The sequence below is a fragment of the Colobus angolensis genome, unplaced genomic scaffold, assembly GCF_000951035.1.
Source record: "Colobus angolensis palliatus isolate OR3802 unplaced genomic scaffold, Cang.pa_1.0 Scaffold267, whole genome shotgun sequence".
NCBI classification, from domain to species: Eukaryota; Metazoa; Chordata; class Mammalia; order Primates; family Cercopithecidae; genus Colobus; species Colobus angolensis.
In genome coordinates this window covers 632,668-647,155 of record NW_012115899.1, presented here as the reverse complement: position 1 = coordinate 647,155, position 14,488 = coordinate 632,668, and the positions used below count along the sequence as shown (strand labels likewise).

At 42.5% G+C, this 14,488-nt stretch overlaps 1 protein-coding gene across 1 annotated transcript in view; it reads right to left on the bottom strand.

The window, feature by feature from the left end:
- The window catches only part of LOC105515668 (chromosome unknown open reading frame, human C17orf85), a 35,327-nt gene that overhangs the window by 6,534 nt on the left and 14,305 nt on the right, over positions 1-14,488 (bottom strand). The window contains exons 4-10 of the mRNA XM_011947506.1: positions 12,143-12,268; positions 8,869-8,997; positions 8,532-8,608; positions 7,387-7,495; positions 4,315-4,414; positions 3,606-3,709; positions 925-1,232 (exon numbers count right to left, since the gene is read on the bottom strand). Of these exons, the coding sequence (XP_011802896.1) occupies positions 925-1,232; positions 3,606-3,709; positions 4,315-4,414; positions 7,387-7,495; positions 8,532-8,608; positions 8,869-8,997; positions 12,143-12,268 (953 nt within the window). The remainder of the gene's footprint in view (positions 1-924; positions 1,233-3,605; positions 3,710-4,314; positions 4,415-7,386; positions 7,496-8,531; positions 8,609-8,868; positions 8,998-12,142; positions 12,269-14,488) is intronic.

Sequence of the window (14,488 nt, the reverse complement as noted above, 5' to 3'; positions counted from 1 at the left end):
AAAAAAAAGAATGTGAACAGGCCAGCCACAGTGGCTCATGCCTGTAATCCCAGCACTTTGGGAGGCCAAGGCAGGTAGATCACAAGGTCAGGAGATCGAGACCATCCTAGCTGACATGGTGAAACCTCGTCTCTACTAAAAATACAAAAAATTAGCCGGGCGTGGTGGTGGACGTCTGTAGTCCCAGCTACTTGGGAGGCTGAGGCAGGAGAACGGCATGAACCCAGGAGGCGGAGCTTGCAGTGAGCTGAGATCACACCACTGCACTCCAGCCTGGGTGACAGAACGAGACTCGTTTCAGAAAAAAAAAAAAACCCTTCTGGAAACAAATAAAGCAATACTTACCATCTTTTTAAACACGTATATTGTTTGTGTAATAACTAGACTTTGAGGAATTTATTTAGTTAGTGCAATTGTAAGAAAATAGAAACCTAAAGTCCGTCAAAAAGTAATTGGTTAAATAAATCATGATACTTTCAAACAACAGACTACATACAGTTGAAAAAAATAATGTCTACCATATGTTAAGTGAAAAATGCACAGTGCAAAACTATAAACAGCATAACCTCATTTTTATAAAAAATACACTTTTATACAAATACACTATAGTTTTTCCACGTGCCATACACACACACACACACACACACACACACACACAGCTGAACGGTCATCCGCCACATTGCTAACGGTAGTTACTGTGGGGAAAGAGCGGGAATACAGATGACTATCACTGTCTAGGTTGTCTGTTGTTTTCTAAACAAGACTCACCGCTTGTACAGAGGAAATATTGGATGTGTTTATTAAACTCCCACCAGGGACTGAAATCAGACTAGCTAAAAGATATTATAAAATTAGGAGGAATTAAGAAGTTATATTAGTATTTAAAATCAAATTTAAAGCTGGCATTGATAAAACCAAGTTTTACCTAATACTTTTCAACTGAGATTCCACTTCATCAGCATACATAGTCATTTTCATGCTTTTCTTTGGTGAAGGGGTGGAAATCATTTTCAGTTCTAGATCATAGTCCATTTCATCTGAGTCTGAGCTGCTGGCACTGGATCGTCTAGACACACTCCGCTCCCGGGGCGGCTTGAGAGCCGGGAGCTCCTCGTGGTACTCTACCACCACTCTGTCATCTGCATCCATGTCCTGGTCTTCTTCCTCCTCTTCCTCTTCCTCCTCCTCCTCTTCCTCCTCTTCAATGGGTTCTTCGGGAACATTCACTAGCCCTGAAGAAATTAAACCAGAAAACATTAGGAAAAGCCCTAAAATTAATAAGTATGATTTTCCACTCCACACTGGTGACCTTTTTAAAAAGTGGGGTTCCCACCCCTGACATTTTCTTGGAGCACTATCTATAACAGTGCCGAATGGACATTACTCTGATACTGCAACAGGAGGATGGCTAGGTAAAGTATGATGCAGCAGCCTAATCAAATACCATAAAGTCATTTAAACACAACTGACCCTTGTTATTCACAGATTTTGTATTTGCAAATTTGTCAAATTTATTTGTAACTCCAAAATGAATACTTGCAATGCTTCCGTGGTCATCTGCTGGCACGCACAGTGTGGCAAAAAAATCTGAGTCACCAGGCACACACACTCCCAGCAGAGGTCAAACAAAGCAACACTCTGCCTTCCTGTTTCATCTCATGCTGTAAACAAGCGTCTGTTTCAGTCTGCCGAGTGCCACATTTTTCACACTTGTGTGCCTGCTGCTGATTTCACTGCTTAAAATGGCCCTGAGTGTCGTGCTGAAGTGCTGCCTAGTGTTCCGGGATGCAAGAGGGCACTGATGTGCCTTGTGGAAAAACACCATGTCAGGTAAGGTGGGTTCAGGCATGAGTTACAGGGCTACTGGCCGTGAACTCAACGTTAACGAATCAACAGTGTATCTTAAATAAGGTGTCTTTAAAGAGAAACATATGTAAAACAAGGTTACATACTGATCCACTGACAAAAATGATGTGGCCAGAGGCTACGTGCATTCAGTATTTGCTAATTCAGCGTCCAAAGTGACTGTAGAGAACATAAGCACTATGAATAACGAAAATGGAAAAACACGGTAAACAAAAGAAGTGGAATATAAAGTATATGTTCACAAGAGTTATACTATTTATTATGAAAATAAACACATGGGAAAAATGTAAGATGAAATTACTCATCATACAGGGTACTAGAAATAGGGGCAATTTGCTTTTTAATTTCCTTAATATGGAAACAAAAAGTGTATGATGAAAATATTTTAAAGTAACTAAAATTGGAAAAGTGTAACCGTGTAACAGAAAAGTATGTGTATTGTCATTATTATTTTGAGACAAGGTCCTGCTCTGTCGCCCAGGTTGGAATACAGTGGCATAATCTTGGCTCACTGCAGCCTTGACCTCCCAGGCTCAGGCAATCTCAGCCTCCCAGGTAGCTGGGACCACAGGCATGTGCCATCATGCCTGGTCTGGCTAATTTTTTAATTTTTTGTAAAGACAAGGTCTCACTATGTTGCCCAGGCTGGTCTTGAACTCCTGGTTTCAAGCGATGCTCCTGCCTTGGCCTCCCAAAGTGCAGGGATTATAGGTGTGAGCCACTGTTCCCGGACTATGTGTATTATTAACACGTAGATCTCAAATACACAATTTTGTATATACACATTAAATAAAATGTCTAGACTTCATCCCTTTCTGTCCCCATTACCATGATCAATGTGTGTGTATGTTATTTTGTATGCTGACTTGGCTAGTTCTATCAGGCATGTAGAAGATTCCACAGATTAGGCTCAAAACAAGAATAATTCTTTATAAAACATAAATAAAATGGTTCTTTTACAATAAGCACCAAAAAAAGGAGAAAGAAACCCAGGCCATGACATCCCACTTTTCTGAGGCATTCACAGGCACAAACCAACACACACAAAGCACTCAACACGGTAGTGTATTTTTAATACAGAAAAAGAACAACACAATCAGTTCATCTGATAAAATAATTTTAAAAATTGTTTTTGGCCGGGCACGGTGGCTCACGCCTGTAATCCCAGCACTTTGGGAGGCTGAAGTGGGTGGAACACAAGGTCAGGAGTTCAAGGCCAGCCTGGCCAACATGGTGAAACACCCGTCTCCACTAAAAATACAAAAGTTAGCTGGGCATGGTGGCGCGTGCCTGTAGTCCCAGCTACTCGGGAGGCTGAGACAGGAGAATTGCTTGAATCCAGGAGGTAGAGGTTGCAGTGAGCCGAGATCAAGCCACTGCACTCCAGCCTGGGAGACAGAGCGAGACTCCATCTTAAAAAACAAACAAACAAAAAACTGTTTTCATGCAGCTGCTGATATTAATAGTAGAAAAATTAGGATCTTAAGGAAAGTTATGTTTTAATTTTTCCTATGTCACATTTTGCCTTTTTTGATAGAACAGCTTTTATAAAATCATTTGACCTCTTTGGGCAACTTAAAATTAATTGTGACTTGACTTACTTTCCTATATGTTGGCAGAGGGTGAGGGCAAGGAAGAGAGGATGATAAAGTTTGGAACCTTAAAAGATTGCATTAAGAATAAAAATGTGATTTCAGGAGCCAAACATGTGTCTACCCAAGAGCTGAGCAGGCAACTACCAGAATGCCGATGTTTATACGACGTCAAGCCAACGTCATCCCCAATCAGGGCTCTCTTCTTGATCACGTCCCGCTGAATACGACGGGAATGATATCTTCGCTTCCTGCAAGAATGCCAAAATAAGCACACAGTCAAAAACTAACAGGAAGGACCTTGAAATCCACTATGTCTTTTCTTTTCTTTTTCTTTTTTTGTGATGGAGTCTCGATCTGTCTCACAGGCTGAAGTGCAAAGGCACAGTCTCAGCTCACTGCAACCTTCGCCTCTTGGGTTCAAGCAATTCTCCTGCCTCAGCCCCCAAGTAGGTGGCATTACAGGTGCCCACCACCATGCAAGGCTAGGTTTTGTATTTTTAGTAGAGATAGGGTTTCACCATGTTGGCCAGGCTGGTCTCAAACTCCTGACCTCAGGTGATCTGCTCGCCTCGGCCTCCCAAAGTGCTGGGATTACAGGCGTGAGCCACCATGTCCAGCCTCACTAATTCATTTCAACTACATGTTGACACAATGTTAGGTACTAACACAGATATTTTAAATGTAACTAACTAAAACTCAGCATTCCCCATCATTTGCCACATTTAAGAATCTTGAATTCTTCCCTCTTGTCTTCCTCCCAGTCTACACAGGGTTTAGACATTTCACCACAGAATGCCAACTGAAGGATTAAGAAAAACTTAAATACTATTGCATTTGAAGGTTTTGGGCTTACCATGAATTGCTAAGAATTCCTTTCATGCCTCCATAATTTGGATTCCCATATTTCATGTAATACTGACTTCTTCTGGCTGCTCCAAGTTCCTTTTTGTCATCTACAAATGAATGACAATAATTACCTAGGATTTCCTGAGGGTACGAAGACAATGTTGAATTTTTTTTTAAAATGTTTTCCATAGCTGGAATCATCAGATCAGCGCAATTTGCCAACAAAAAGTAAAAATCCACTACCGACATCCACACTCTGCCTGCCTGCTACAGCAATGCAGTGTAGAGGGGACAAAGCAAAATACAGAGATGAACAAAGTTGTAACTGCTGTTTTGGAGCCAAATGACTTAACGGAGAAAACAAAAATAAACAATACAAGATACAAGGTTCCAAGAGGCATAAAAGAGCTTTAGGTCATTATAGGTACTCAGGAATCAAAAAGGCTTTCTCAAAATGGTGGCATTTTTGCCACCCCATGAAAGATGATATTCACTTCTGAATAACATGCCAACAACACAGAATCAGGATTAAGGAAACAGACTATATATAATTTCATATATTTGGTAAATCATTTTTTCCTGCTCATTGTGTTCCTCAGAATGGCTTAAAAAAACAGCATAGTACCGTACATGTAGAAGGTACTCAAATAGCCACTTAAATGAGTAAATGTGGTAAAGATCACATATGTCAAGTTGAAATGTCAGTTAACAGGAAAGAAAGGTGGTCAGTCATCATAAATTTTTGTCCAAAGCAGTAATACAAAGGTCTTCCACAGTTCTTGGACACTCTGACTGTGAAGAACAAACACCACTGTAAATATATCCAGTGCTGCAGGTAAACGTGACAACACAAACCAGTATGTATAGCCCCCAACCCCCAAACCCCTCAAACCATGCCCACCAGCTCCTTGGAGAAATGGCTGATTCCAGATGTGGAGCAGGTAAGATGCAAAATGAGTCTGGAAAAGCAAGATGTCTTGCTGTGCCATAAAGAAAGAAAGGGGTTCTACCGGCCAAATCCAAGACAATTTGTAAATTAAAATACTGATATTAGGCCAGGTGAGGTGGCTCATGCCTGTAATCCCAGCACTTTGGGAAGCCGAGGAGGGTGGATCGCAAGGTCAAGAGCTCGAGGCTGGGCGCAGTGGCTCAAGCCTATAATCCCAGCACTTTGGGAGGCCGAGGTGGGTGGATCACGAGGTCAGGAGATCGAGACCACCCTGGCTAACATGGTGAAATCCCATCTCTACTAAAAACACAAAAAATTAGCCAGGCGTGGTGGCAGGCGCCTGTAGTCTCAGCTACTCGGGAGGCTGAGGCAGGAGAATGGCATGAACCTGGGAGGCGGAGCTTGCAGTGAGCCGAGATCGTGCCACTGCACTCCAGCCTGGGCGACAGAGTGAGATTCCGTCTCAAAAAAAAAAAAGAGATCGAGACTACCCTGGCCCACATGGTGAAACCCGTCTCTACTAAAAATACAAAAATTAGCTGGGCATGGTGGCGTGCACCTGCAGTCCCAGCTACTAGGGAGGCCAAGACAGGAGAATTGCTTGAACCGAGGTGGCAGAGGTTGCAGTGAGCTGAGATCGCGCCACTGCACTCCAGCCTCACAATGAGTGAGACTCCGTCTCAAAACAAACAAAACAATAAATAAAATAAAATACTGATATTATTGGATGATAACCCACTGAATAAAGAAGACAGGATTCTAAACTGATGTAAATAAACAAACAAATAGGTAAAAACAGAAAGCTCTTCCGTACAGCACCTGTCTACTAGTAAAGAAATGATACAGTCAGAAAGGCATCAACAGATACTAAAACTACTGCATGAAGCTCTGATGAGCAACAGCTATTTACATGATCTCAAAGTATCTGCCCACCAATTTTTTATTGTATTCATTTTTAAATTTTTAAAAATAGGGATGAGGTCTTGCTATGTTGCCCAGCCTGGTCTCGAACTCCTGGGCTCAAATGATCCTCCTGCCTCAGCCTCCCAAAGTGTTGCAATTACAGGCATGCGCCACTGTATCCGGCCAGCCCACCAATTTTTAAATTACAAATGGAAAAACAGTAACTTTACAGTGGAAAAACCTAGTGATGATTATCTTAACCAAGTGAATAAAGTGAACGCCCCTAGGACTGGGACGAGTCAGTATCCCAGGCCTCCTGACGTGATGCCTTGAAATGACATGACATCGCTTCTGTGGCACGACTGTCTCAAATGCACAACCCAAATTCAACCACGAGGAATCATCAGACAAACCCAAACTGAGGGACATTCTATACAATAGTAAACCTATACTCTTGGAAAACACGGGAGGAGAGAAGTAGTTCCAGCTTAAGGGGGACTAAGGAAACATTACATACTTACACACTCAGTCCTGGATGGATCCTAGACCTGGGGGCTGGGCGGGGAATATATAAAGGACATTATTGGAACAACTGACAAAATCTGAATATCGACTACGGATTAGGTAACAGTACTGTATTAATGTTAAATTTCTTGATTTTGATAAGTGTGCTATGTATAAGACAATGTTCTCGTTCTTTGGAATACATTTAAGGGTGATGGGTTTTCATCTTCAATTAACTCTCAAATGATTGAAAAAACCAGTATGTGTATATGTGTATATGTGTATACATATATACACATACACACACATTTTAAATGCCTACCAAAAGTCACTGTGTGTAAACAGTCTTATGAGAAGGGAATTAGAACTGAATGGTACATTGGCAATGTTCAGGAGGACGTTGCTGTAATAAATAAAGTTTCATTTTAAAGTTTTCTTAATTCAGATGGTAACTGGCTGAAAACATATGGGGCAAACCAGTTTTAACAGAAAATAACTCACTTTAGCCAGAAGTCACAGAAATATACAAATAGTTAATATTCACTTTTAAAATCAGAAATTCCAACTCAGGTGGCAAACAATTATTTCACAAGCGCAGAATATTCTAGTTCAAAGGGAAATTTGAGATTACTTGATCTAACTTCTATTCAAAAAAGAAGGATGTCATTCCATAATAACTCATTTTGATTGAAAATACAAAACAATACCAAATATCATATTTACCTTTTGTAGCAAATCTCATGAATAACCTGTTTCCTTTAGCAAGTTTGTTAGCTGGACGAAGATCGTTTCTTAACAAAGACTCCTCTTCTACCTGAGACAACGTGTCCAACTTAAGAAAGAACAGTATTTTTAATATAAAAATTAAAGTCTTTTTTGGTATTTCTTCAGTAGTAAAGCTACTGTTAAGAAAAGCATTCTACCTTTAATACTTGCCAGCATTGCAGCGCTAGTTCCTCTGTAGAATTTCTGACTCCGAGGTTTCCCTGCCCACCTTGTCTAAAAGAACAGTCTCCATCACTCTCTATCCCCTACTCTTCACAGTTTTCACAGCACTCATCGCCACCTGACACAGTATAAGGTATCTGTGCATCAGTGTATCCTCTGTACTCCCCACTAGAATGCAGGCTCCAAGAGTGCCAGGACTTTGTTTTGCTTGAAGCTATATCCCTAGCATTTAGAATACGATATATAACAGGTACTCAGTAAATATTTTTTAAATGAATACATGCTAATATTTTTTAACAATAGTACATAATCCATTTGGAAGTATGCCATTACTTGCTGTTTCTTCATTTTACCAATCAGATAACACTTCAAAGTATTTCTCAATAAAACTATTTTCTCTTTTGTAGAAGCATGAATACTATTCTAAGATTTCAAGGTGAATCGTTATATCCACGCGAACTTAAAGGACATGAGTCTGGTGCACCCTCAGAAGGTCTAATGGTGAATGCTAGAGAGCCGGGCGCGGTGGCTCAAGCCTGTAATCCCAGCACTATGGGAGGCCAAGACGGGCGGATCACGAGGTCAGGAGATCGAGACCATCCTGGCTAACAGGTGAAACCCCGTCTCTACTAAAAAAAAAAATACAAAAAACTAGCTGGGCGAGGTGGCGGGCGTCTGTAGTCCCAGCTACTCGGGAGGCTGAGGCGGGAGAATGGCGTAAACCCGGGAGGCGGAGCTTGCAGTGAGCTGAGATCCGGCCACTGCACTCCAGCCTGGGTGACAGAGCGAGACTCTGTCTCAAAAAAAAAAAAAAAGAAAGCTAGAGAAAAAAACACAACTAAGTCTTTAAGGCTTAAATTAAAAAGACAGTAAGCAATTTTTTACAATGACTTTCCACCTGTCTTTCCACTGTTACTAACCTCCACATCACTGGAATTCTCATCTTCAACCTCTCCTTCTTCAGCTTCATCATCCTCTGAACTGTCCTCCTGTTTGTCTAAAATGGAATGTGAAGGACAAGACGAAACAAGATAAAATATTTCATATAATGAGATACAAGATGAACTATCTCATATAATTTTAAAAGTCCAGTATTTTCTCCTATTTCCTGATGATCTAAAGCATCATAGTTTAGTTCAGAAACACCTGGTGATGAGATGCTATATAGAGCTCTGCTCAGAAACTCAAAGGCCCACAACAGGACTGTGTAAAGAAGAGGACTTTCAGATCCCAGTTCCCTCCTTTGTGTTCAGTTACCTTTTTTCCTTTTCTCAGCTGACTTGTCCTCACTGGCATCCCTGCTTCTTATCTTATCCTGGGCAGGCAGGGAGCTCATATTGATAAGTGCTCGTGTGGCTGTCATTTCATCCAGCCAAACTACATTACCTAAAATAAAATGTAAAATAAGACATTACATGGCTTTGCAAATGGTAAAAGCTTCTTGAGAGCAGATTCCGCATCACATTCATCACTACAGCCTCATCTAGCAACAGATTATCATCAGTAAATATACAAACCAACTAATGAAGAGAAACACAGGCCAGGCATGGTGACTCACGCCTGTAACCCCAGTAGTTTGGGAGGCCAAGGCAGGAGACTTGCTTGGAGGGAGATCATCCTGGGCAACATAGTGACACCCTGTCTCTACAAAAAACACAAAAATTAGCTGGGCATGGTGGCATGAGCCTGTAGTCCAGGTACTCGGGAGGCTGAGGTGGGAGGATGGATTTAGCCCAGGATATTGAGGCTGCAGTGTGCTGAGGTCATACCACTGTAGTCCAGCCTGGGTAACAGGGTGAGACTTTGTCTCAAAAGAAATGAAAAGTTAAAAATAAATGAAAGAAAGCAAGAAAGAAAGAAAGAAAGAGAGAGGGAGGGAGGGAGGGAGGGAAAGAGAGAGAGATGAAAGAGAAAGAAAGAGAGAGAGAGAAAAAGAGAAAGAGAGAGAGAAAGAGAGAGAGAAAGCACTTTGGGAGGCTGAGCCGGGCAGATCACGAGGTCAGGAGATGGAGACCATCCTAGCTAACATGGTGAAACCCCACCTCTACTAAAAATACAAAAAATCAGCCGGACGTGGTGGCGGGTGCATGTGGTCCCAGCTACTCGGAAGGCTGAGGCAGAATGGCATGAACGTGGGAGGCGGAGCTTGCAGTGAGCCAAGATGATGACACTGCACTCCAGCCTGGGCAACAGAGTGAGACTGTCAAGAAAATTAAAAAAAAGAAAAGGGAAGGAGGAAGGGAAGGGGGAAGGGGGAAGGGGAAAGGGGAAAGGGGAAAAGGGGGAAGGGGAAAGGGGAAAGGGAAAAGAGAGAGGAAAGGGAAGGGAAAAGAAGGAAAAAGGTAGTAAAACCTCTCTGATGAAATTAGCCTAGAGCTGCATTTCCAAACTGAGCTCCACAAAATAAGCATTCCATGAAAAAGGGTTGTGTATATTAAAACTACTTGGGACAGAACACAGGTAGTTAAATACTGAATACGTAAGTATCAGCAGTTCTTGATGATGACTGTCAAATAAGTTTGGATTGTCCTTTACACTACCGCCCCCTACAGGAAGCCCTTTGCTGTTCCTTGTCAGGACGTGCTAAGCGATGTTCCCCCTTCATCACTCCCTCTGGAAAACGTGGGTGACGGAGGTATCCCTGGGATATGTAGAATGGAGACATGACAGCCAGTTGGCTTTGTAGCAACTAATTTAATGTGCCCCTTTAAGGAAGATAATTTAGCAAGAAAAGGGTTTTGAGAAGTCTTACAGAAAATCAACCTCTTTAACTTTGTTTAAAAGAGTATTTCTCAAAATTCTGTGACCCTGTATCTCAGTTCGGGAAATGAAGGTCTGAGGCTCTCACTTCTGTTACTAACGTGCCACGTGGCCTTAGGCAACATGTTCCTTCCTGTTTCTCAGGTTCTGATAAATAACACGAGGTAGGTGAACTACGTAATTCTGAGAGTCCCTCCAATTCTATTATGCCTTAGCCACAGTTTTAATGACTTAGATCAGGATTAGTAAACTATAACCCTCAAGCAAAAGCTAGCCCACCACCTGTTGCTTATTTATATTTGTACCAGCTTTATTTAAGTATGATTAATATACAATAAACTACATACATCTACCACCTGTTTTTCGTTTTTTTTTTTGAAATGAAGTCTCGCTCTGTTGCCCAGGCTGGAGTGCAGCGGCACTTTCCCGGCTCGCTGCTGCCTCTGCCTCCCGGATTCAAGCAACTCTCCTGCCTCAGCCTCCTGCATAGCTGGGATTATAGGCATGCATCGCCACCTCAGGCTCATTTTTGTATTTTTAGTAGAGACGGGGTTTTGCCAGGTTGGCCAGGCTGGTCTTGACCTCCTGATCTCAAGTGATCCTCCCAAAGTGCTGGGATTACAGGAGTGAGCCACCATGCCCGGCCTACCACCTATTTGTGTAAATAAAATTCTACCGGAAAACAGCCAGGCTCATGGTTTACGTATTATTTACAGTTGCTTTCATGCTGCCACAGCAGAGCTGAGTGCGTGTGACAGAGACCGCTAAGCCTGCAAAGCCTCAAACATCTGTATTCCAGCCCTTCGCAGAAAAAGGCCTGCCGGTCCCTGATCTGGATGGTGTATTCCAGCCCTTCGCAGAAAAAGGCCTGCCGGTCCCTGACCTGGATGGTGTATTCCAGCCCTTCGCAGAAAAAGGTCTGCCGGTCCCTGATCTGGATGGTGTAAGTTAAACAGAAAGAAAAAAGGAGAAAAATGTTTCACTCAGTCATGTTTCTCTTTCAATGAAAACATCTTCCTAAGAGAGCAGCTAAGAAAACCAGGCTGCTATCTAGGGTGCTACCTAGCAGGTCAGCCAGCTGGCAGCAAGGAAAGCCAGACTAGACGTGAGTCAAGACAAGAAGCCAGCAAAGCGGTAACAAGAGGTCAGGTCAGACTTACAGTAAGCAGACAAGTTAAAATGACAGTTGGCCCACAAGGTGGAAAGCTCATGGGTTAGGGCGAGCAGGTGATCTTCTAGAACACACAGATCAAGGCAAGCAGAAATGAGAGGTCTACTGAAGTGTTTAGCTCTAGGTCATTCTGCCTATCCAGAATGACGTTCTGTCAAGCGTGTATTCTGGTCTCTCTCTAGGTCAGAGACGCAGGCCGGGTCAGCCCTCTGAGTAACAGTACAGAAGGCAGCAATGACAGAGTCCAAGGCTCTGAAAATGCAGCCCCAAGTCTATGCAGTTGGATCCTCTGCTTTGTTGGGAAAAGGTGAGTGTTAAAGAGGCCTCAATCAAGTACGGCAGATTCGGATGCCAGTGACCCACCTCCTGGAGCCCTGGCCACCACCTCTAAGCTGGTTTGGAATACTACGGGGTATGGGCTGGCAGACTGCTAAGGGCATGCTGGGTTTCACTGCTCGACAATTTTTTCTCTCCTGGACTAACAGCAGAAGTTAGGCATAAACAAGTAGTATGAGCCATAATCATTCATCATCTCCGATGGCAGGACCTCTTGAAAAATCATCAACAAAAGCATATTCACAGAAAACTCGGTGTACTTACAGGAGGTATCATCCAACCATTCGATGTGAGCTGGAGGATATTCTTTAAAATAGGAAAAGACATCTTGGGTGCTCATCTCATCTACTCCGCAAATATAGATTGTCTCCAGTCTCACTTTGGGAATTGCTAGAAAGACAAGACACAGAAAAGATGATAGAATTTTCCTGCCCGCAACTGCATGTCCCATCCGCACTCCTTCCTAACAGTTCAGACAACACGAGTTTACAAAGAAACATGCTGAGAGAAACTACAATTATTTCAAAAGAGCACGAGACATAACAGTTAGGTAAACTATCTTAATTTTTATCACTGAACAGCAGCATTAATTCGGAACAGGTGTATCAGGCTCAGAAAGATCAAACAAAGGGTGTTGATAAAATACATGATATCTCTCCCCACATTAACCTGTAGCAATCAGAGCACTATGAAGCTCAACAGGAGTATTTGTTGAAGCTAACTGGCTGATTCTAAAATTTTTAAATGTATATTGAAGAGAAATGTGCAGTAGTGGAGACAATTCTTAAAGATGCTGCCCACAACTACGTCAAAGCATGAAACTAAAGAGATCCTACAAGTCAATTAAGAAAAAAAAAAACCCAAAATAAAAACGGGCAAAGGACATGAGTAAGCAATTTACATAAAAGGAAATACAAGGCCGGGCGCGGTGGCTCAAGCCTGTAATCCCAGCACTTTGGAAGGCTGAGACGGGCAGATCACGAGGTCAGGAGATCAAGATCATCCTGGCTAACATGGTGAAACTCTGTCTCTACTAAAAATACAAAAAATTTGCCGGGCATGGTGGCGGGCGGCTATAGTCCCAGCTACTCTGGAGGCTGAGGCAGGAGAATGGCATGAACCCGGGAGGCAGAGCTTCTAATAAGCCGAGATCGGGCCACTGTACTCCAGCCTAGGCGACAGAGCGAGAGTCCGTCTCAAAAAATAATAATAAAATAAAATTTAAAAAAAGAATTTAATGTCCACTACTCCCAAGCATGTTTTTACATGCTAGTAACACAATTAAAAAAATTTTTCTCCCATCCTTCTTCTGCAGATATATGCTATTACTTCTATTTAAAACAAAAAAATTTTACAAATAAAAAAGTGTGTTTAACAATTTTAAGCACATAATAATTTTAAATCTCAAAGAGTTAAGAGATGCGTTTAACAGGAGCCCATGTGAGTGTGGCCAGAGTAACTCACTGGAGTACTTTCCTGACAGCCCAGATTTAAAAAGATAAAGATACTGTGAAGATTTATGAATCCAGGTGGGCATTGTGGCTCATGCTTATAATCCCAGCACTTTGGGAGGCTGAGGTGTGAGGACTGCTTGAGCCCAGGAGTTCGAGAGGCCAGCCTGGGTAACACGGGGAGACCCTATCTCTACCAAAAATTTTAAAAATTAGCTGAGTGTGGTGGTGTACAGCTACAGTCCCAGGTACTCAGGAGGCTGAGGTGGGACTGCTTGAGCCCAGGAGGTTGAGGCTGCAATGAGCCATGATCGCACAACTGCACTCCAGCCTGGGCCACAGAGTAAGACCTTTTCCAAAAGAAAAAAACCACCATGCTCAGCTATTTTTTTTATTTTTTGCAGAGATGGGGTTTCACCATGTTGCCCAGGCTGGTCTTGAATTCCGGACCTCCAGTGATCCGTCTGTCTCGGTCTTCCAAAGTGTGGGATCACAGGCGTGCACCACTGCACACAGCGCCTGCCTCTCTCTCTTTTTTTTTTCTTTGTATCTTTACCTGCTTCTTTTGAACAGGATTATCCATTGCCCAAGTTTTGATGTGTACGACTTTCTCTAAATTAAAATAGACATGTGAGGCTGGGAGCAGTGGCTCGTGCCCGTAATCCTGGCACCTTGGGGAGGCGCCTGGGCAACATAGTGAGACTTTCTCTATTTAAAAAAAAAAAAAAAAAAAAGACATCCGAGGGCAGAAATTTTGTTCCTTACACTCTTTCCTGTTTGCTTTTAAGGTGTTTCTTCACCTGTAGGTTTTTTAATGTTGCAATGTTATGATGCCCTTGGCAATTATTTTTGTCATTTTTTTGCTCTTTGTTTTCTATGCTAGTCTCATTTAAAATTAATTTTTTTTTTGTCAGATCAACAAGTCTCCCTAATGTTTTCTCCCTAATCCTCGGTCTGTTTCCTCTATCATCACGTGGGGCTCTCTTTGCTTTCCGCTGCCTTCTAGGAAACCATCTCTTTTTTTTTTTTTTTTTTGAGACAGAGTCTCGCTCTGTCGCCCAGCCTGGAGTGCAGTGGCCGGATCTCAGCTCACTACAAGCTCCGCCTCCCGGGTTTACGCCATTCTCCTGCCTCAGCCTCCCGAGTAGCTGGGACTACA